Below are 22206 nucleotides of genomic sequence, written 5' to 3'. Positions count from 1 at the left end.
TTTGCGGATCCGCACTTTGCCAGAACTATATAGAAAATGCCTTTTCTTATCCGCAATTGCGGACAAGAATAGGACATGTTCTATATTTTTACGGAACGGAAGTGCGGACCCGGAAGTGCAGATCCGCAATTCCAGATCCGAGCAGGACAAAGTCTGTCCCCATAGAAATGAATGGGTCCGCAATTCCGTTCCGCAAAATGCGGAACAGAATTGCGGACGTGTGAATGGGGCCTAAGGGTCCCTTATCACCGCCAGTTAGTTGGCTACTTGTTAGGTAGTTAGCGCCCAGCCCACCGCACCGCAGTCGCTGATTAGCGTCATCGCTGTCGCTAATCAGCATTAGTACTATATAGTATCTGTAAGTGATCAAGACTGATCGCAATCAGATCTATATCAGTACATTAGGGTCACCTTAGGCTCTACAAAAAACGCAGTGTTCGCCCGATCAGGCCTGATCTTGTGCGCACACTTGCGTTCAGTCCGCCCCACCGCAGTGACAGAAATATTTTTTTTCTGATCACTGCAAAAACACTGTAAAATCGCTGCGGCGCTATAAAGATCACTTTTGAGCTTTTTGGATCTTTATTAGCGATCAAAGCTTTTTTTGCACATTTTTTCATCCACATTGATCGATGCGAATGAAGAAATCTGTGCCGTTCATTTTTTCTTTCAGCCCAGAGGCTGAACGAAAAAAAAAAAGCTCATTACCCGTATGCTCAATATAAGGCCTCATGCACACGACCGTGCCGTTTTTTGCGGTCCGCAAACCGCGGATCCGCAAAAAACAGAAGGCGCCCGTGTTGACTTCCGCAATTTGCGGAACGGGCTCCGGCAATATAAATGCCTATTCTTGTCCGCAAAGAGTGGACAAGAATAGGACATGTTATATTTTTTTAGCGGGGCCGCAGAACGGAGCCACGGATGCGGACAGCACACGGAGTGCTGTCCGCATCTTTTGCGGCCCCATTGAAATGAATGAATTCGCATCCAAGCCGCCAAAATGGCGGCTCGGATGCGGACCTAAACAACGGTCGTGTGCATGAGGCCTAAGGAGAATAGCAGAAACTCCTAATGCTGGCCATACATGTAATGATTGCGGAGACCCTCAAATGCCAGGGCAGTACAAACACCCCACAAATGACCCCATTTTGGAAAGAAGACACCCCAAGGTATTCGCTGAGGGGCATATTGAGTCCATGAAAGATTGAACTTTTTATCACAAGTTAGCGGAAAGGGAGACTTTGTGAGAAAAAAAAAAAAAAAACAATTTCCGCTAACTTGTGCCAAAAAAAAAAAATTTCTATGAACTCGCCATGCCCCTCACGGAATACCTTGGGGTGTCTTATTTCCAAAATGGGGTCACATGTGGAGTATTTATACTGCCTTGGCATTTTAGGGGCTCTAAAGAGTGGAATCCAAATGCCTAAAAATGCCCTCCTAAAAGGTACTCGTTGGACTTTCGGCCCCTTTGCGTATCTTGGCTGCAAAAAAGTGTCACACATGTGGTATCGCCGTACTCAGGAGAAGTAGGGCAATGTGTTTTGGGGTGTATTTTTACATATACCTATGCTGGGTGAGAGAAATATCTCTGTAAATTGACAACTTTGTATAAAAAAAATGTAAAAAGTTGTCATTTACAGAGATATTTCTCACACACAGTATGGGTATATGTAAAAATACACCCCAAAACACATTGCCCTACTTCTTATGAGTACGGCGATACCACATGTGTGACACTTTTTGCAGCCTAGGTGCGCAAAGGGGCCCAAATTCCAATGAGTACTTTTAAGATTCCAAACTACTTCTCACACTTTAGGGCCCCTAAAATGCCAGGGCAGTATAAATACCCCACAAGTGACCCCATTTTAGAAAGAAGTCACCCCAAGGTATCCTGTGTGCTCAATGCCCTGTGAAATCCTAAAGGTACTCATTGGGTTGCTCACAATTTAGCCCCGCCCAAAATGCCAAAACAGTAAACACACCCCACAAATGACCCCATTTCGGAAAGTAGACACCCCAAGGTATTCACTGAGGGGCATAGTGAGTCCGTGGGAGATTTTTTATTTTTTTGCCAGAAGTTAGCAGAAATGGAAACTTTATTATTATTTTTTTTCCTCAGAAAGTGTCCTTTTCCGCTAACTTGTGAAAAAAAATTAAATCATACATGAACTCACCATGCCCCTCCCCGAATACTTTGGGGTGTCTTCTTTCTAAAATGGGGTCATTTGGGGGGTATTTATACTATCCTGGCATTCTAGCACCTCAAGAAACATGACAGATGCTCAGAAAGTCAGAGCTGCTTCAAAATGCGGAAATTCACATTTTTGTACCATAGTTTGTAAACGCCATAACTTTTGCGCAAACCAATAAATATACACTTATTGGATTTTTTTTATCAAAGACATGTAGCACAAAAAATTCTGACACAAGCTTGTATAGAAATGTAATTATATTTGAACAATTTTACCAGAAAAAGTTAAAAATACACTTTTTTTTGAGAAAATTGCGGTCTATTTTGATTAATATCAGAAAAACAAAAAATGTCAGCAGCAATTAAATACCACCAAAAGAAAGCTGTATTTGTGAGAAGAAAAGGAGGTAAAATTCATTTGGGTGCCAAGTTGCATGACCGAGCAATAAACCGTTAAAGTTGTGAAGTGCCGATTTGTAAAAAAAAGGGCCTGGTCACTAGGGGGTATAAACCTGTGGTCCTTAAGTGGTCATATTTTTATTTTTTTTTGCTAGTTTATTAGAGTTAGGTATGTATACCTGAGTTAGTCTGTGAATGATTGTCAAAAGATCTGTAATTACCTTATAATAACAGCTTTCATTAATGTCCTCTGTCCCTTTTCACTGCTCCCTTAAAAGACTGTTACTAGGGCTTATCTGTCTCCCAACTTAATGTAAACAGAAGGCAGAGGGGCGGTTCTCCACACTGCATGCCTGCATTAGGCTTCAGAGTGAGGAGGCATGTCTCTCAGTAATCTAATCTGATTGGCTGGCAGGGAGCTGCTGGCTACAGCAAGTGTGTATGGAAAGTGAGGGAAAGCCGTTTTGGCCTCAGAGAACTGGCAGAGGAGCTATCTTGAGAAGGACCTCATATTGTAAGTGTTTAAACAGCTGTAACTAAGGGAAAAACTCAAGGAAAACAGTGGAATGTGAAGAAACTAAAGATTGCTTTATGCATAATGCTGCAGCAGCAGTAACATATGCTAAAACAGATTTTTTGATGAAAGCTGCAGTATCTCAGCAGAACTGCACACAACTGCTGCACAATACAAATACACTATAATATAACTTTCTATGTTAGAAAGTATATTATAAGTACCGTATATCACACCCCTCAGTATGTCACACCTATGGATAGCACACCTACACCTATATACAGTCCTTAAAAGGACTATTGTGGCCCTATTAGCTAGCGTTTGGTGTCCCTAACAGTCTGTCCCTGCTCCACACAGCAACCTCTCCGTACACTGGCAAAACACTGAATGTAAAATGGCGGCCAGATCGGGTTTATTTATCGGGTAGGGGGTGTGTCCATGTGCTGAAATGTCTCAATTGGCTGTCCTGTCCCACCAGATGGATGTGTCATGGGTCAAAGTTCTGCACAATGCAAAAGAATATGGCGCCGGCGGATATCGCCATATTTTCGCCTGTTCGGCGAACTGCAAACGAGCAAAGTTCGCCGCAAAACTACCGCCGGACGAACCACAAGGCCATCTCTAGCCATAAGGCCTTGATCACATGGTCAGTATTTTGCAGCCAAAATCATTAGCCAATCCTACTCTCAGATTAGCTATCATGAAAAGATCTGCACCTGTTCTGTGTTTTTAACCCGTAACTGACCAAATAAGTGAAGTGTGAACTGAGTCTAAGGCTACATGCACACGACCGATCCGTGGATCCGCAAAACACGGATGGCGTCCGTGTGCGTTCCGCAATTTGCAGAACGGCACGGACAGCCTTTAATATAACTGCCTATTCTTGTCCGCAAAGCGCGGACAAGAATAGGACATGTTATATTTTTTTTGCGGGGCCACGGAACAGAGCAACGGATGCTGTCCGCATCTTTTGCGGCCCTATTGAAGTCAATGGGTCTGCATCCGAGTCGCCAAAACTGCAGCTCGGATGCGGACCAAAAAAACGGCCCAGTACCTTCCCTGAGACTGATGCCAGAACAGAGAAGGAACACTATGAGGACACCGCGCATGCGCTAACTCGCGCATTGCGAGATTACGGCACTCTAACTTTCTGATGTCGGGGAGCAAGGAGGAGATTCTGAGGATGCGGGGCAGTGCTGGGCTCCTTCACGCTGGACTCATCTCAGGGACAGGACTCATCTCAGGTTAATTTGCATATGTATCAAATCGGGTTTTTTTCACAATAAAAGCACACGGAGCTATGGGGACTGGGTATTGCGGATGTGCTAGTGGCCATCTAGCAACCCATGTCCTCAGCTGTATTCACAAAATCCCGGTGACAGGTTCCTTTTAATGCAGTTCGTGACAAATTAATTTGGAACAAAGCAAATCTTGTTAAAAAATTTGTTTGAATCAAATTTTTGAAAACTTCGCTCATCTGTACTATTTATTAAGCTTGTTTTTAGTGGTGGGGGAGTTTATCAAGCCCTGCACTTCAGAATTCTGGCTGCAAAAACATGCAAAAGGGGCTTTTGTGACTGTTTTTGCAACTTTTTGTGTACACTACGCACTACAGTATTGCTATTAGCTATTTTAATGACTTGTACAATCTAAACAGCTTTTCTTGACTTATGACATCTCAAGAACCTCTGTGTATGTTATACATGTTGCAGACCTAATATGCTAATATGACCCAAGAAGGCAACTACCTGTTGTGTCTGGGGATGCTCATTCTGTGTTAACTGTCACTGATAATAATGTCTATTCCCAGAGTTACTATTAAAGTATAACTGTATCTTCACCTTTTTTTTTTATAGTGTTGTGGATATGATTTATAATTATTTTTGGAATATACTTTATTAACTGATTTTGTTCACTTTTTAACCAATTAATTACCAGGCCTGAAAAGGCCTTAAAGGCAATGTGCAGTGGAGTAATATTAATGACTTATCCTTAGGCCTCTTTCACACGAGCGTTGCGGGAAAATGTGCGGGTGCGTTACGGGAACACCCGCGATTTTTCCGCGCGAGTGCAAAACATTGTAATGCGTTTTGCACTCGCGTGAGAAAAATCATGCATGTTTGGTACCCAAACCCGAACTTCTTCACAGAAGTTCGGGCTTGGGATCGGTGTTCTGTAGATAGTATTATTTCCCCTTACATAACATGGTTATAAGTAAAACAGCGCTGGAGGGGTTAAAAAAATAATAATAATTTAACTCACCTTAGTCCACTTGATAGCGCAGCCCGGCATCTCCTTCTGTATTCTTTTTTCAGGACCTGGGTAAAGGACCTTTGATGACGTCACTCCGGTCATCACATGATCCATCACCATGGTAAAAGATCATGTGATGTACCATGTGATGACCGGAGTGACGTCACCAAAGGTCCTTGACCTATAATGGATGCTCACCACAGGTCCTGTTTAGTAAAGGAGACAGAAGGAGATGCCGGAATCGCGATCAAGTGGACTAAGGTGAGTTAAATTTTATTTATTTTTTTAACCCCTCCAGCGCTGTTTTACTATGCATTCTGTATTCAGAGTGCTATTATTTTCCCTTATAACCATGTTATAAGGGAAAATAATAATGATCAGGTTTCCTACCCGATCGTCTCCTAGCAACCGTGCGTGAAAATCGCACCGCATCCGCACTTGCTTGCGGATGCTTGTGATTTTCACGCAGCCCCATTCACTTCTATGGGGCCTGCGTTGCGTGAAAAACGCAGAATATAGAGCATACTGCGATTTTCACGCAACGCACAAGTGATGCGTGAAAATCACCGCTCATGTGAACAGCCCCATAGAAATGAATGGGTCGGTATTTAGTGCGGGTGCAATGCGTTCACCTAACGCATCGCATCCGTGCGGAATATTCGCCCGTGTGAAAGAGGCCTTAGGGTCCAACTGGCATCCCTGTGAATTAGCTGTTTAAAGTTGACTTGCGCTTCGCCTCCTCAGAACTTCTTTGCTCCATCCCATATAGGACGAATACAGTTGTAATTGCACTGCACCTCTGCTACAAAGGAGATGGAGTGCAGGAAAACTATCAATAAGAAGTAGTACTCGCACAGCCACTGCAACCCCATCAAACAACTGACCAACGGGGGTGCCGGGAGTCAGACCCTGCCAATCTAATACTGAGGACCTATCCTCAGTATAGGTCATCATTATTACTCTTCTGCACAACCTCTTTAATGACCAGACACTCTTGGCACATCTGATGATTTAACTCTCCCAGTTCTTTCAATTGATGTACTACCACAATAATTTTTTTAAATCTTTTCTCACGTAACACATAGAGGTTTTTAGTACTATGGATTTTTAGAGTAATTTTATTTTAAGTTTTTTGGGGTGGAAAATTTTCTGTTTTCAAACTATAGCTTCTTGTTCTTTAAATATGCAAAATGACACAAAAGTAAATTTATTATATTGGATTCCCTAATTTGTGCCGGTCATTTTGATATTCAGTATAATATGTATAATTTTCCGTAAACAGGGCAACTATGGTGGTGGATTTGGTTGACATGGACTTTTTTTTAACCTCTTCCTGACCGCCATACGGCCATATACGTTTGCGGTCGGGACTTTAAAATTGGCGCCCGCTCCGCTCAGGAGCAGGAACCATTTTTAAAGTCCCAACTGCAAACGTATATAGCCACAGGCTGCCTGCTGTTTCATACAGTAGGCACCCATGGCTAATGTCCGCAACTGGCGGTAGGTAATGCTGGTCACGGACGTTTAACACTTCTGAGGCATCTGAAAGCTGAAAACCCGGAGGCGCGCACTTCTGGGTGTGCTCCAACTCCCCCAGGCAGGGATCAGGGGAGCTGAGGTGTGTTAGTGTGTGACAGGAGACTACTGATAAGTAATATCTATGGAGCTCCTGCCTGTGGCAGGGCTCCATATAAATACAGGGAGTGCAGAATTATTAGGCAAGTTGTATTTTTGAGGATTAATTTTATTATTGAACAACAACCATGTTCTCAATGAACCCAAAAAACTCATTAATATCAAAGCTGAATATTTTTGGAAGTAGTTTTTAGTTTGTTTTTAGTTTTAGCTATTTTAGGGGGATATCTGTGTGTGCAGGTGACTATTACTGTGCATAATTATTAGGCAACTTAACAAAAAACAAATATATACCCATTTCAATTATTTATTTTTACCAGTGAAACCAATATAACATCTCAACATTCACAAATATACATTTCTGACATTCAAAAACAAAACAAAAACAAATCAGTGACCAATATAGCCACCTTTCTTTGCAAGGACACTCAAAAGCCTGCCATCCAAGGATTCTGTCAGTGTTTTGATCTGTTCACCATCAACATTGCGTGCAGCAGCAACCACAGCCTCCCAGACACTGTTCAGAGAGGTGTACTGTTTTCCCTCCTTGTAAATCTCACATTTGATGATGGACCACAGGTTCTCAATGGGGTTCAGATCAGGTGAACAAGGAGGCCATGTCATTAGATTTTCTTCTTTTATACCCTTTCTTGCCAGCCACGCTGTGGAGTACTTGGACGCGTGTGATGGAGCATTGTCCTGCATGAAAATCCTGTTTTTCTTGAAGGATGCAGACTTCTTCCTGTACCACTGCTTGAAGAAGGTGTCTTCCAGAAACTGGCAGTAGGACTGGGAGTTGAGCTTGACTCCATCCTCAACCCGAAAAGGCCCCACAAGCTCATCTTTGATGATACCAGCCCAAACTAGTACTCCACCTCCACCTTGCTGGCGTCTGAGTCGGACTGGAGCTCTCTGCCCTTTACCAATCCAGCCACGGGCCCATCCATCTGGCCCATCAAGACTCACTCTCATTTCATCAGTCCATAAAACCTTAGAAAAATCAGTCTTGAGATATTTCTTGGCCCAGTCTTGACGTTTCAGCTTGTGTGTCTTGTTCAGTGGTGGTCGTCTTTCAGCCTTTCTTACCTTGGCCATGTCTCTGAGTATTGCACACCTTGTGCTTTTGGGCACTCCAGTGATGTTGCAGCTCTGAAATATGGCCAAACTGGTGGCAAGTGGCATCTTGGCAGCTGCACGCTTGACTTTTCTCAGTTCATGGGCAGTTATTTTGCGCCTTGGTTTTTCCACACGCTTCTTGCGACCCTGTTGACTATTTTGAATGAAACGCTTGATTGTTCGATGATCACGCTTCAGAAGCTTTGCAATTTTAAGAGTGCTGCATCCCTCTGCAAGATATCTCACTATTTTTGACTTTTCTGAGCCTGTCAAGTCCTTCTTTTGACCCATTTTGCCAAAGGAAAGGAAGTTGCCTAATAATTATGCACACCTAATATAGGGTGTTGATGTCATTAGACCACACCCCTTCTCATTACCAAGATGCACATCACCTAAAATGCTTAATTGGTAGTAGGCTTTCGAGCCTATACAGCTTGGAGTAAGACAACATGCATAAAGAGGATGATGTGGTCAAAATACTCATTTGCCTAATAATTCTGCACGCAGTGTACAGTAAAGTCCTCATTGACTCCAATGCTAATGTATTGGAGTCTATAAGAAAAGCAGTCCAATGATTGCTTGTTATAGTTCCCTATGGGTGTAAAAAAAAAAATATATATATATATATTTTTTTATTTATAAATTTTATAAATAAAAAATATAAAAATTCAAATCACTCCCCTTTCCCCAAAATGAAAAACAAAAACAAAACATAAAAATAAAAGATACACATCATAGGTATTATATTTTTATAATGGTAGTCTATGGTGTCGCACTGCGACATGCTGTCACGTCACAGCATGTCGCAGTGCGACACCATAGAACATTATAAAAATTGTCGCACTCCCCTTTCCCCAAAATGAAAAACAAAAACAAAACATAAAAATAAAAGATACACATCATAGGTATCGTGCAAAAATGCCCATACTATTAAAATATAAAAAATGTAATCCCATGCGGAATACAGCAAAACTGAAAAGAAGTCAAAATCGCCAATTTGTTGTTTTTTTTCTCCTCCCACAAAAAATTCTATTAAAAGTGATCAAATAGTTGTACATGCACCAAAATGGTATCACTGAAAAGTACAGATCACACCGCAAAAAATGAGTCTTCACATAGCTCCACATACATAAATACAAAAAAGTTATAGGGGTCAGAATATGGAGACTAAAAGAAAAAAAATATTATTTTCAATAAAAAATACACGGTACATATGTGGTATTGTCGGATTCGTACTGACCTGGAGAATGAAAGTAACTTGTCAGTTTTATAATATAGGGAACTCTGTTCTTTTTTTTTCCCAATTTCACCCCATTTATAATTTTTTTTTTTACCGCTTCCCACCACTTTGTATGCAACTGTCAATAGTGTCAATCGAAAGGGAATCTTGTCCCGCAAAAAACAAGCCCTCATGCAGCTATATGAACAGAAAAATAAAAAAAAAGTATGGCTTTGGGAGGGCTGGGAATAAAAATAAAAAGTAAAAAAACAGAAAATTGCCCGGTCATATAAGGGTTAAAATAGTTTTGCTCTTTTATCTATACTTTTAAAAAAAGTTTTTAGCATATTTTTTGCCAAGGGGTCATTAAAAGGCCTTTGAGGACATTTACACTTTTTTTTTTTTAGATGGACAGCACTTGGTTGCTATCAGTTTAAAAAGCTGAGTGCTGCTAAGGAAAAACCATCTTCTTCATGTATTGCTCATTGTACTGTAGTCTCCCTGCTGGCTATATACATATACAGTATATAACTGCCCCTATGTCACGTTGAAACACTTTCTCCATGCCTCCATGACTATTAGACTAGGTCTAGACAGCGATATTTGTCGCGCGAGAATTTTTATAATGGAAGTCTATGGTGTCGCACTGCGACATGCTGTCACGTCGCAGCATGTCGCAGTGCGACACCATAGAACATTATAAAAATTGTCGCACGACATTGGTGCGACAAAAGGTTACGCAACACATGCTGCAGTGTAGTTGCGACTTATTGTCGTGCGACACATATTGTCGTGTAGACCTAGCCTTAGGGTGGCTTCACATGCTACGAATTTTGTTGCAGAGATTTCTGCAACTGAAAATCAGTTCCATTAATCTGAATGGGGCTTGCAGAAATCCATGAGCTTGCCTCTCCGTTCAGATGAATGGAACTTATTTTCAATAGCAGAAATTTCTTCAACAAAATCTGCAGTGTGTTAAGGCATCCTTATATTATCAGCAGTGATGGCCAGTTCGCAGTGTTCGCCAGCGAACACATGCGGGCTGCCGTCTTAACTCACAAGTCCGGCGATGCACAGGTAAGCCTTTACCTGTGCCACAAGCCGGTCTGAAATCAAATGCGGCCACCGGAAGCAGGCAGTTCCGAGAACAGCCGCCGGGGGCCTTCATCGAGCTGTTCTCGGAACTGCCTGCCCCCGGTGACTGATTATCAGTACTGATTGCTGACAGGCCGCCTCGCCTCTATTTCCCTTGCTTGCTTACTAACTTACTAGCTGCCAGGACAATCTAGAGACATAGAGGAGATATCCTTAATTATTAATTATTTAATTAATATTTTTATATAATATATATAAAATTGTTTTAGAAGATTACTTCTAATTATGTCCCCTATACGTTAAAAAGGCAAACAAAAATTTGAATTGACAGTAAAATTTTTCCAGGCTACACATATTGATAACCTATCCTCAGGATAAGTCATCAATATCATATGACTTTGCTGGTCAGGCACCTGGTACCCCCACCAATGCTGGAACTAGCATTTTGAACAGAGCCAGAAGTACAGCTCCATTCAAAGTGTAGTGACTGTGCTGAGTTACTGCAGCTCAGCTCCCATTCAGGCTGATGAAGATAGCCTTGTACAGTGCTAGTTCGGCAGTTCTATAGACACTGAATAAAGCATAGCCACACATGTGTGGTCATTGCTTCAAGTAGGGGGGGACACAAACCCCCAGCCTTCTGATTGGCGGCGGTCCTAGAGGTGAGATGCTCAGTGATCAGACACTTACTACTTAGGCCTCATGCACACGACCGTGGTGTGTTTTGCGGTCCGCAAATTGCGGATCCGCAAAACACGGATTGCGTCCGTGCGCGTTCCGCAATTCGCGGAACAGCACAGACAGCCTTCAATATAAATGCCTATTCTTGTCCGCAAAGAATAGGACATGTTATATTTTTTTAGCGGGGCCACGGAACGGAGCAACGGATGCGGACAGCACACGGAGTGAGTGAGTGAAGTGAATGGGTCCGCATCTGAGCCGCCAAAACAGCGGCTCGGATGCGGACGAAAACTACGACCGTGTGCATGAGGCCTTAGCCTGTGGATAGGACACAAGTTGTTATTATAGGACAACCCCTTACCAAATAGCACACGTGTCCATTCATAGACTGTTTCTAATGCTTTGCATTGATTTCTAATTGTTGCTTAAACTCATCCTATTGGACAAAAAAATACATGAATTGGGAAATATATATGAAATAATAATTGTCATATAGTATAGAAAAATAACAGAATAAATTATGTTGCTATTTAACATTTTTTAAATACTTTATACTTTTCAGAGAGGAAAATTTACTTCAAATGAAATCTTTAAATGGATGGATGATTCTGCAGCGATTAGAATTGAACAATTACCTGTAACCACAAAAGGCTTGAGTACAGCCTCAGAAATTCCTGCATGGTGTCAATGTTTGAAATGCCACAAGGAAAACGTGTTTGAGAATCAGCTCTGCTGCCGATCAAAAAGAGGGGAGTGCATTACAAACTCAGATATGTTTAAGAGACTGGTCCTGGACAGACAAGCACTGATCTACATTCTTCAGTACAATGATCCATTATTAAAAACACACTCTATAGTTAGTGAAAATCTTGTAAACTGTGCAGAGCAGCAATATATACAGTGGCGTTTTGGGTCTAATAAAGACATAATGGGATTTTCAAAAGTCCCAAGCTGCTGTCAATATGAGATTAGAAATGTATTCGACAGTAACATTCAAGAAACTTTGTTAGATGCAAAAGTACAATCATCAGATGCTTCACAGAGACCCCTGCTAAAACATCATCATTAGTGATCATTATACTACCAGTAGCAACTTTGCTAATGTACAGTATTTTTTCTATTGTGTCATACATCCTTTTACACATTTATCTGTATGGTAAATCTAGTGTGATAGTATTCATGTTGTTTTAGCTCCATCTAGTGGCCTTTTGTGCAAATACACTTTAATAGACCTATGACTGCATAGGAATAACTAAATATGTTTATAGGGCCTGTCAGTGTCCCTTTAAAGCAAGCATGTCAAACTCAAAGGCTAACATGGGCCAAAAAAAAATAAATGTAAGTTTATGTGGGCCGCATCAAAAAAATAATTTTTTTTTTACAATATAATGCAGACGGATCCGTTCTGAACGGATCCACCGTCTGCATTATATGAGCGGATCCGTCTCAGACGGATCCGCTCTAAACGCAAGTGTGAAAGTAGCCTTAGGGGCGAGAACCTGGGATCTTTCATCCCTTGTCCTATTCAGCTCTATTAGGGTGAATAGGACTTCACACTGTCCCTGCTGCTCTGTGCCTTGTGCACACAGCATCAGGGATGTTACCATGGCAACCAGGGCTTCTGTAGGTCCTGGCTGCCATGGTAACTGATCGGAGCCCCAGGCTTACACAGCTGGGGCTCCGATCAGAAGCTGCCACTGCACCACCAATGAGGGGGAGGGGAGAGGTCCCTGTGGCCACTGCCACCAATGATTTTAATACTGGGGGGGTTGAGAGGGGCTGGCGCACTGTGCCACCAATGATTTTAATGGGATGGGGGGGTTGAGGGGGGCACACTGCACCACCAATGATAAATTTCCCCTTTATACAGGAGGCTGGTACTGGCAGATCAGCAGTTAACCCCTCAGGTGCGGCACCTAAGGGGTTAACGGCCTCTGATCGCAGCTCCCTGTCAGCAGCAGGGTGCCGGCAATGCGATTCTGCTGCCGGCACCCGCCTCCTGTATTGTGTTAAAGACTGACTCTTACTATCAGGCCACACAGAGCGGCGCCCAGCGATGTCTCAGCACTCACCATTAGTTCTGTTCGCCGCTCCGTTCGCCTGCAGTGCTCCATTACTGTCTCCTCTCCTGCTCCACATGCTGCTGATTACTATCGGAGCGATGGGAGGAGACATCAGCTTCACTAGTGGGCGTTCCTTCTTCCTGGCTGTAGCGCTGTCCAATCGCAGCGCAGGGAGAAGGAACGCCCACTAGTGAAGCTGATGTCTCCTCCCATCGCTCCGATAGTAATCAGCAGCATGTGGAGCAGGAGAGGAGACAGTAATGGAGCACTGCGGGCGAACGGAGCGGCGCCCAGGACTAATGGTGAGTGCTGAGACATCGCTGGGCGCCGCTCTGTGTGGGAAATGGGAATAGTCCTATCATTGGTGGCTCAGTGCGCCCGCCCCTCCTCCGCCCCTCTCTCCTCATTGGTGGCGCAGTGCGCCCGCCCCTCCTCCCCCCCTCTCTTCTCATTGGTGGCAGCGGCAGCAGCACAGGGGGGAGGGAGGACAGCTTCCTTCTCCCCGTGCTGCTGAGAGAACATGAGCGCGCCGATAGCAGCGCTCATGTTCAGAGATACTAGACTGCCGGGCCGCAAAGATATTCATTGCGGGCCGCATGCGGCCCGCGGGCCGCATGTTTGACACCCATGCTTTAAAGGCTATATACACTGTTGGGGGCATTTTTTATTATTGCATTAAACTTATTTGGAGCTTAAAATCATTTTTTAAAATGGTCTTTATTGAGAATCTGGAATCCTTTTTTGTGTACAGTCGTGGCCAAAAGTTTTGAGTATGACACAAATATTAGTTTTCACTAAGTTTGTTGCTAAACTGATTTTAGATCTTTGTTTCAGTTGTTTCTGTGATGTAGTGAAATATAATTACACGCACTTCATACATTTCAAAGGCTTTTATCGACAATTACATGACATTTATGCAAAGAGTCAGTATTTGAAGTGTTGGCCCTTCTTTTTCAGGACCTCTGCAATTCGACTGGGCATGCTCTCAATCAACTTCTGGGCCAATTCCTGACTGATAGCAACCCATTCTTTCATAATCACTTCTTGGAATTTGTCAGAATTAGTGGGTTTTTGTTTGTCCACCCGCCTCTTGAGGATTGACCACAAGTTCTCAATGGGATTAAGATCTGGGGAGTTTCCAGGCCATGGACCCAAAATGTCAACGTTTTGGTCCCCGAGCCACTTAGTTATCACTTTTGCCTTATGGCACGGTGCTCCATCGTGCTGGAAAATGCATTGTTCTTCACCAAACTGTTGTTGGATTGTTGGAAGAAGTTGCTGTTGGAGGGTGTTTTGGTACCATTCTTTATTCATGGCTGTGTTTTTGGGCAAAATTGTGAGTGAGCCCACTCCCTTGGATGAGAAGCAACCCCACACATGAATGGTCTCAGGATGCTTTACTGTTGGCATGACACAGGACTGATGGTAGCGCTCACCTTTTCTTCTCCGGACAAGCCTTTTTCCAGATGCCCCAAACAATCGAAAAGAGGCTTCATCGGAGAATATGACTTTGCCCCAGTCCTCAGCAGTCCATACTTTCTGCAGAAGATCAATCTGTCTCTGATGTTTTTTTTGGAGAGAAGTGGCTTCTTTGCTGCCCTTCTTGACACCAGGCCATCTTCCAAAAGTCTTCGCCTGCCTGCTGCCATTCCTGAGCAAGCTCTGCACCGGTGGCACTCCGATCCCGCAGCTGAATCCTCTTTAGGAGATGATCCTAGCGCTTGCTGGACTTTCTTGGACGCCCTGAAGCCTTCTTAACAAGAATTGAACCTCTTTCCTTGAAGTTCTTGATGATCCTATAAATTGTTGATTGAGGTGCAATCTTAGTAGCCACAATATCCTTGCCTGTGAAGCCATTTTTATGCAACGCAATGATGGCTGCACGCGTTTCTTTGCAGGTCACCATGGGTAACAATGGAAGAACAATGATTTCAAGCATCACCCTCCTTTTAACATGTCAAGTCTGCCATTTTAACCCAATCAGCCTGACATAAAGCCTTGTGCTGTACAAATACATGTCAAATACATATGTTTGTAACTAAAAATATAAAATTGGATTAAAAACATGGCTTACGAAATCCTCCCTCTTTGAACAATCGTAATAGTTGAAATTGAATTAAACGTGGTCATCACAGGTGTTGAATTTCTCCGAGATCCATGCCTCATTCATTTTTAGAAATGTGAGGTAGTCCACACTGTCGTGAGCTAGGCAAGTGCACTTATCGGTCATGATCCCCCCTGCTGCGCTGAACGTCCTTACGGACAGGACACTGGACGAGGGGCAAACCAACAGTTCCATGGCAAATTGTGCCAGCTCTGGCCACAGGTCACGCCTGCACACCCCAGTAGTCAAGGGGTTCCTTGCTTCTCAGAGAGTACACATCGGCTGTTAACCCGATGTAGTCAGACACCTGTCGGTCTAGGCATTCCCTGAGGTTGGATCCGGAGGGCGGCTGTCGATGGGTTGGCTGCATGAATGATCTCATATCCGAAGTGACCAACACATCTTAAAACCGCCCTCTTCTTGCAGGCGCGGTAGGATTGGTACCCGCAACTGTTTCCCTGTGGGTGGAAATTCCTCTGCCAGCGCCCGCAACAGCAGAATGCAGCATCTCTGGCAGCAAGGCCTGGAAATGCTGCATTCTGCCAGCCCTCTGTGATGCTGGTAACATGTCCGTCATTTTGTGTTTGTACCGGGGTCCTAAGTACATTGCCACTTAGTACTGGTCCTTGCCCTTTATGCTTTTTATACGGGGGTCCCTCTTCAAACATTGGAGCATGAAGGCCCCCATTTTCACTAAATTGGAAGCGGTGGAGCGGCCTGGCTCCTGCTCATCGCCCAGGGGAATGTTGTCCTCGGTCTCCTCCCCCCATCCACGGACAACACCAGAGATCCCAGAAAAGTTTAAAGCCTGCTCTTCTTGCTCCTCCTCCTCCCCCCAAGGCACCATCTTCCACTGACTCCTCTTTAGACTCCTGCTGACTTGTCTCAGATGGAGTAGCCCCCCCTGGGAATTCATTCAGCATTGCGACTTCCTCATCTTCCAGCTCCTGCTCCTCGAGAGAAGGCAATGCACGCTCCAGAGAGAAGGCGTAAGGTAGGATGTCACTGATGGTGCCCTGGCTGCGACTGACCAGATTGGTGATCTCATCAAATGGCCGCAGAGGTCTGCATGTGTCGCGCATGAGCAGCCACTGGCACGGTGAAAAGAAACCAAGCTCCCCAGAACCTGTCCTGCTGCAGAGTTCGTACAGGTAGTCGTTAACTGCACGTTTCTGCTGTAGCAGCCTATCAAGCATATACAAGGGGGAGTTCCAGTGCGTCGGGCAGTCACAAATCAGACGTCTGACGGGCAAGTGGTGTCGCCGCTGAACGTCAGCAAGGCGAGCCATGGCCATGTAAGATCTTCTAAAATGGCCAGAGATTTTCCTGGCCTGCCGCAAGACATCCTGGACCCGGGGTATTTGGCAACGAAACGCTGCAAGACTAAGTTCAGGACATGTGCCATCCATGGCACGTTTGTAATTTTGCCCTGTTTCAGCATGCTCAGCAGATTGGCACCGTTGTCGTACACCACTTTACCAACTGTCAAATTGAGTGGGGTTAGCCACTGATCGGCCTGTGACCGCAGAGCTGAAAGCAGTGCAGGACTCGTGTGGCTCTTGGCTTCCAGGCACAACAGCCACAGAACAGCATGGCATCGTCTCACCTGGCACGTCGAATAGGTTCTGGGGAGCTTAGGGGGTGCAGCGGAAGAGGCGGTAGCAGTGGAAAAGGAGGAGTCAGCCGAGGAGGAGATTGAGAATGAAGTAGAAGGAGGAGAAGAAGAGGCAGGCCTGCATGCAATCCGTGGAGGTAACGCCAAATCCACACGGGTGCCAGGGGTTGCATGCTTGACAGCCGTCAGGAGGTTCACCCAGTGAGCAGTAAAAGTTATGTACCTTCCCTGCCCGTGTTTGCTAGACCACATGTCTGTGGTCAGATGTATCTTGGCACCGACACTGTGTGCCAGAGATACATTCACTTGCCGCTGAACATGGCCATATAGCTCTGGGATTCCCTTCTGGGAGAAATATTTCCTTCCGGGGACCTTCAAATGCGGTGTGCCAATGGCCACAAATTTTCTAAAGGCCTCCGAGTCCACCAGTTTATATGGCAGTAGTTGGCTGGCTAGCAGTTCCGACAAGCCAGCGGTCAGCCTTTGGGCAAGAGGGTTATCCGGCATCATCAACTTCAAACATTTGGGCCATGGAAGCCTGCCTTTTGCCAGATGAACGTGACGATGGCACGGTGGAAGGTTGAGTGGAGGACAAATGGGAGGAGAGAGGAGAAGGAGAAGAGGCAGGATGTGCAGCGCTGGGAGTGTAGCTTTGTGGGTTCTGACGGTGTTGCTCTCACTGGGGTCGGTTATGGGAGGCCAGGTGCCTTCTTAAGGCGGTCGTCCCTAGGTGAGTGTTGGGCTTACCGCGACTTATGCGTTGACAGCACAGGCTGCAGATGGCAACACTATTGTTAGCAGCTGACACGTTAAAAAAAAAAAAAGCCCACACTGCGGAGCCATGTGCCGGCTTCCTGGGAGCGCCAGATGTGATCGTACATGGTGGATGGCTCGCTCCAAATACATTTGCAGTCTGCTTTTTGCCTCCTGTGCACTGCAAGTTCTGACTGCATCTCCTTCTACCCCCTATCTGCTGCTCTGTATCTCCCTCTGAACTCCCCTTCTCTTCATCTCTTGTCGGCACCCACGTGACATCCATTGACACGTCATAATCATCACCTTCACCACCACTGACATTAGAGATCTCGGAGTAGGCAGCAACACCGGGGACCTCCTTCCTTGGGCTGAACTGGGTACTGTCGTCAGACCGCTGGGTGGTGGCCGTTGCTACCTCCTCTTCCTCATCCGATACCGAGAATGGATGCACATCGGTAAGGTCTGGGAATGGATGGGAAAGTAATTCCTCTGACTTGAGTGGAGGGGGTATTGTGGTGGTGGTGGTGTCTTTAGGGGTGGACACAGCAGAGAGTGAGGAGGGTGCAGATACAGAAGATGAGTAGGGTGCAGAAGCGGAAGGCTGAGTGAGCCACTCAACCAACTCTGGTGCAACCTTTGAGGTAATTGCACACACCTTCCCCAACTTCCCACTTAGCCTCCGGCCTGGTGCACCTGCCAGACCCCTACCACCCCTGCGTAATGGCCTGCCTTTTCTACTGCCTGTCATTTTCAAAATGACCCTGTGACAAAGTCCCTATAGAAGAGCAGTATTTGTGGAAGCAGGTATATCAAACCCATTAATCAATATTTGGTGGGAGCCGGTGTATCGCAGGCTTCAATTAATATTTTGTGGAAGCCGGGTATATCAATCCCCTCTATCAGTATTTTGTGGAAATAGGTATATAGAACCCCTTAATGAGTATTTGCTGGAAGCTGGTATATCAAACCCCTTAATCAATATTTAGTGTAAGCCGGTGTATCACACCCCTCAAACAATATTTTGTGGAAGCAGTGTATCACACCCCTCAATCAGTATTTTGTGGAAGCAGGGATATCAAACCCCTTAATCAGTATTTTGTGGAAGCAGGTATTTCGCACCCCGTAATCAGTTTTTTGGGGGCAACAGGTATATCACACCAGTTGCAATTAGTTATTCCAATAGCGTTTGTCCCTCTATCTAGCTACGGTATCTCAGCAGAACCACACACAACTGCTGCACAATACAAATGCACTATAATATACTTTCTGAGTATCTGAATATCCCTTTCCAGTATCTGAGGAAAGGGATTTAGGGGTCATTATTATTTCTGAAGACTTAAAGGTAGGAAGACAATGTCATAGAGCAGCAGGAAATGCTAGCAGAATGCTTGGGTGTATAGGGAGAGGCATTGCCAGTAAAAAGAGGGAGGTGCTCATGCCACTCTACAGAGCACAAAGAGGAGAGAATATTTAAAAGAAGAAAAACTGCTACAAGAGGACATGGTTTTAAATTAGAGGGGCAAAGGTTTAAAAGTAATATCAGGAAGTATTACTTTACTGAGAGAGTAGTGGATGCATAGAATAGCCTTCCTGCAGAAGTGGTAGCTGCAAATACAGTGAAGGATTTTAAGCATGCATGGGATAGGCATAAGGCCATCCTTCATATAAGATAGGGCCAGGGGCTATTCATAGTATTCAGTATATTGGGCAGACTAGATGGGCCAAATGGTTCTTATCTGCCGGCACATTCTATGTTTTCTATGTTTCTACGTTAGAAAGTATATTATAAGTATATCACACCCCTCAGTATGTAACACCTATCGATAGTACACCGTTCGGCACACCGCGAACGAGCAAAGTTCGCCGCAAAACGACCACCGGGCGAACCGCAAGGCCATCTCTACTCTGACATTAAAAACACTTATTATAGCTCAGGTCTTATCCTTCTAATAAGAATGTGGCTTAAATAAGTATATATAACCTCTTAGGGTGCATTCACATCACTGTTTAGCTTTCCGTTCTTCTGATCTGTCAGAAGAAGAGAGAAAGAGAAAAATAAACAGCATCCTGTAAAAAAACGGATCCTGTTGCATCAGTTGTCATTAGTTTGAGCCATTTCTGTCTGAGTGTCACGGCTGAGGATGGGGGAAATCCTCAGCCGTGCGGTGGCAGAAGATGTCCAGTTGCTACTCGCCAGGCACACAGAATCAGGGAGCAGGTCACCTCCTGTTGCGTCCCTAACGCTGACCCTGTCTCCTACCTGCATGGGCCGACCTTGATGGTAGGAGGACCCATGCGCAGGAACCTCGGATCCCTGACTTACCCTCCGACCGGTGCCTGGGCTAAGGAGCAGGGTAAGACAACCCACTCCTCCTAGCCACGGAGGAGCAGGAGTCTCACTGGCCAAGCAGCATGAAGAAGGGGGGTACATAAACATGACTATGGATAAGACAGGTGAACACTAACAGTTCCACACAAACCTGTCTCAGCCTTGCTGACTGGAACCCGTGCTAGGAAAAGGCTGTCCACACAGACAAAGGTAACAGCACACACATGAAGACACACAGGGACCAGGACATCCATAGCTGCACAAAAACCAAAGACACAAGACATCAACAACACATCACAGAATTATAACTTATGACCGGAAGGGTGGCCCTTACAAGAAGTTGGAAATCACAGGAGGCTGCAACAGCAAAGCATGACTGAAGCAACCTCCTGAGCCATGCCAAAGTGAGAGGCTTTATAGGCCTAAGAGGCCACACCCAACGGTCAGACACACCCAGTGACATCACACACACTGGGAAGGGAGTTAACCCTTCCAGCACCACAGGAAAGGGAAAACACCAACTTAAAGGGAAAGTGTCCAACACAACAAACACACTGTGGTTGTTGCCGCAGGCAACGACATGGGTGGCAACCGTGTCCTGGGAGTCAGCCCCAAGGCCGGGACACTGCCACCACATGTACACAACGACAAACATTGCCACGGGCAACCACAGTGCAGGAAAGGTGTCCGTGCACACCACACACTACACAGAGTGCACACAGACAAACGACAGTGCATACATACACGCACACAAACTCCAAAGGGACCGCACACATACCTGTTGTCCGCGGCAACCGCACTTGAGGCAAACAACATCAAGCCTCAAGCTGCGGTTGAAACAACAACCCAAACCGCGGGCAACTGTATGCGGCTCCCAAGGAGTCACGGCCAAAACCGTGGCCGTGACACTCCCACCCCTCAAAGCCCCCCCCACCAAAAAAAAAAACACGTGAGGGACTCACACAAGGGGATGGGAGGAGGGGACATCCACTCTCAGACACCGTTCCCAAAAAGTCGCTGTCAGCTGCATCCTCTCCCAGCACACAACTCAGCCAGTCCGACGAGGCCTGCAGCCCGCACCAGCGACACAGGGGGGAGAACCACAGAGAGATGAACGAGGGGACTCTCCACACATGTCCCCACTCCAGTCGCTGCCAGCAGACACTCCTAACCAGCACGCAGCCGGACCATTTACGGAGAGCTGCCAGCAAACGACCAGAGATGAGAACATGGAGAGGGACGAGGGATCCCCAACACGGACACGTAAGGTAAGGTGGCGGGGAATAAGCCACCAACCGTGCCGTTAACGGTGATCCCCCCGGAACGCTCTCCCTCCGGAGAACGAGCATGCAGGCCACAGGGGATGGCACTGCATGCCGCACTCTCTTTCGAAGGTGTGCACCCGCACACCAAACAAACACACCGGTGCCATAAAATCAGGGGGACACCAAACGAGGCAACGGTGAAGGGATGGCGGGGAAACGCCACTCACCGCGCCGTCAGAGGCGAAACCCCCAGAACGCTCTCCCTCCGAAGAGCGCGCATGTACCCCTTCCGCAGAACGGCGGTACATGCTTCACCCTCTTTCGAGGGAAAGTGTCCAACACAACAAACACACTGTGGTTGTTGCCGCAGGCAACGACATGGGTGGCAACCGTGTCCTGGGAGTCAGCCCCAAGGCCGGGACACTGCCACCACATGTACACAACCACAAACGTTGCCACGGGCAACCACAGTGCAGGAAAGGTGTCCGTGCACACCACACACTACACAGAGTGCACACAGACAAACGACAGTGCATACATACACGCACACAAACTCCAAAGGGACCGCACACATACCTGTTGTCCGCGGCAACCGCACTTGAGGCAAACAACATCAAGCCTCAAGCTGCGGTTGAAACAACAACCCAAACCGCGGGCAACTGTATGCGGCTCCCAAGGAGTCACGGCCAAAACCGTGGCCGTGACACTGAGATCTATTTTTTAGATGGGTAAAAAGGTCCTGCATGCAGTACTTTTGTTTCCGTCTAAAATAAAACTGATCTCAGACGGAAATGGCTCAAACGGATGACAACTGATGCAACAGGATCAGTTTTTTCACTGGATCCTGTAAAAAACTGATCCTATGCATAACTGATACAACCGGATCTGTATTTTTTACCAGTTTTTTTTTTTTCTCTCTCTCTTCTTTTGACGGATCAGAAGAATGGAAAGCTAAACTGTGATGTAAATGC

General features: G+C 45.5%; 1 protein-coding gene across 2 annotated transcripts in view; it reads left to right on the top strand.

The window, feature by feature from the left end:
• The window catches only part of P2RX7 (purinergic receptor P2X 7), a 319484-nt gene extending 307096 nt beyond the window's left edge, over window positions 1-12388 (top strand). For both annotated transcript variants that reach the window (XM_040416069.1, XM_040416068.1), the window contains one exon: window positions 11666-12388. In XM_040416069.1, the coding sequence (XP_040272003.1) occupies window positions 11666-12172 (507 nt within the window). In that variant the 3' untranslated portion in view covers window positions 12173-12388. The remainder of the gene's footprint in view (window positions 1-11665) is intronic.
• The last annotated feature ends 9818 nt before the right edge of the window (window positions 12389-22206 follow it).

Source organism: Bufo bufo, chromosome 2 (genome assembly GCF_905171765.1).
Source record: "Bufo bufo chromosome 2, aBufBuf1.1, whole genome shotgun sequence".
Classification (NCBI taxonomy): Eukaryota; Metazoa; Chordata; class Amphibia; order Anura; family Bufonidae; genus Bufo; species Bufo bufo.
Note: the sequence above shows the minus strand (reverse complement) of the source record. Positions and strands in the feature narration are given on the sequence as shown.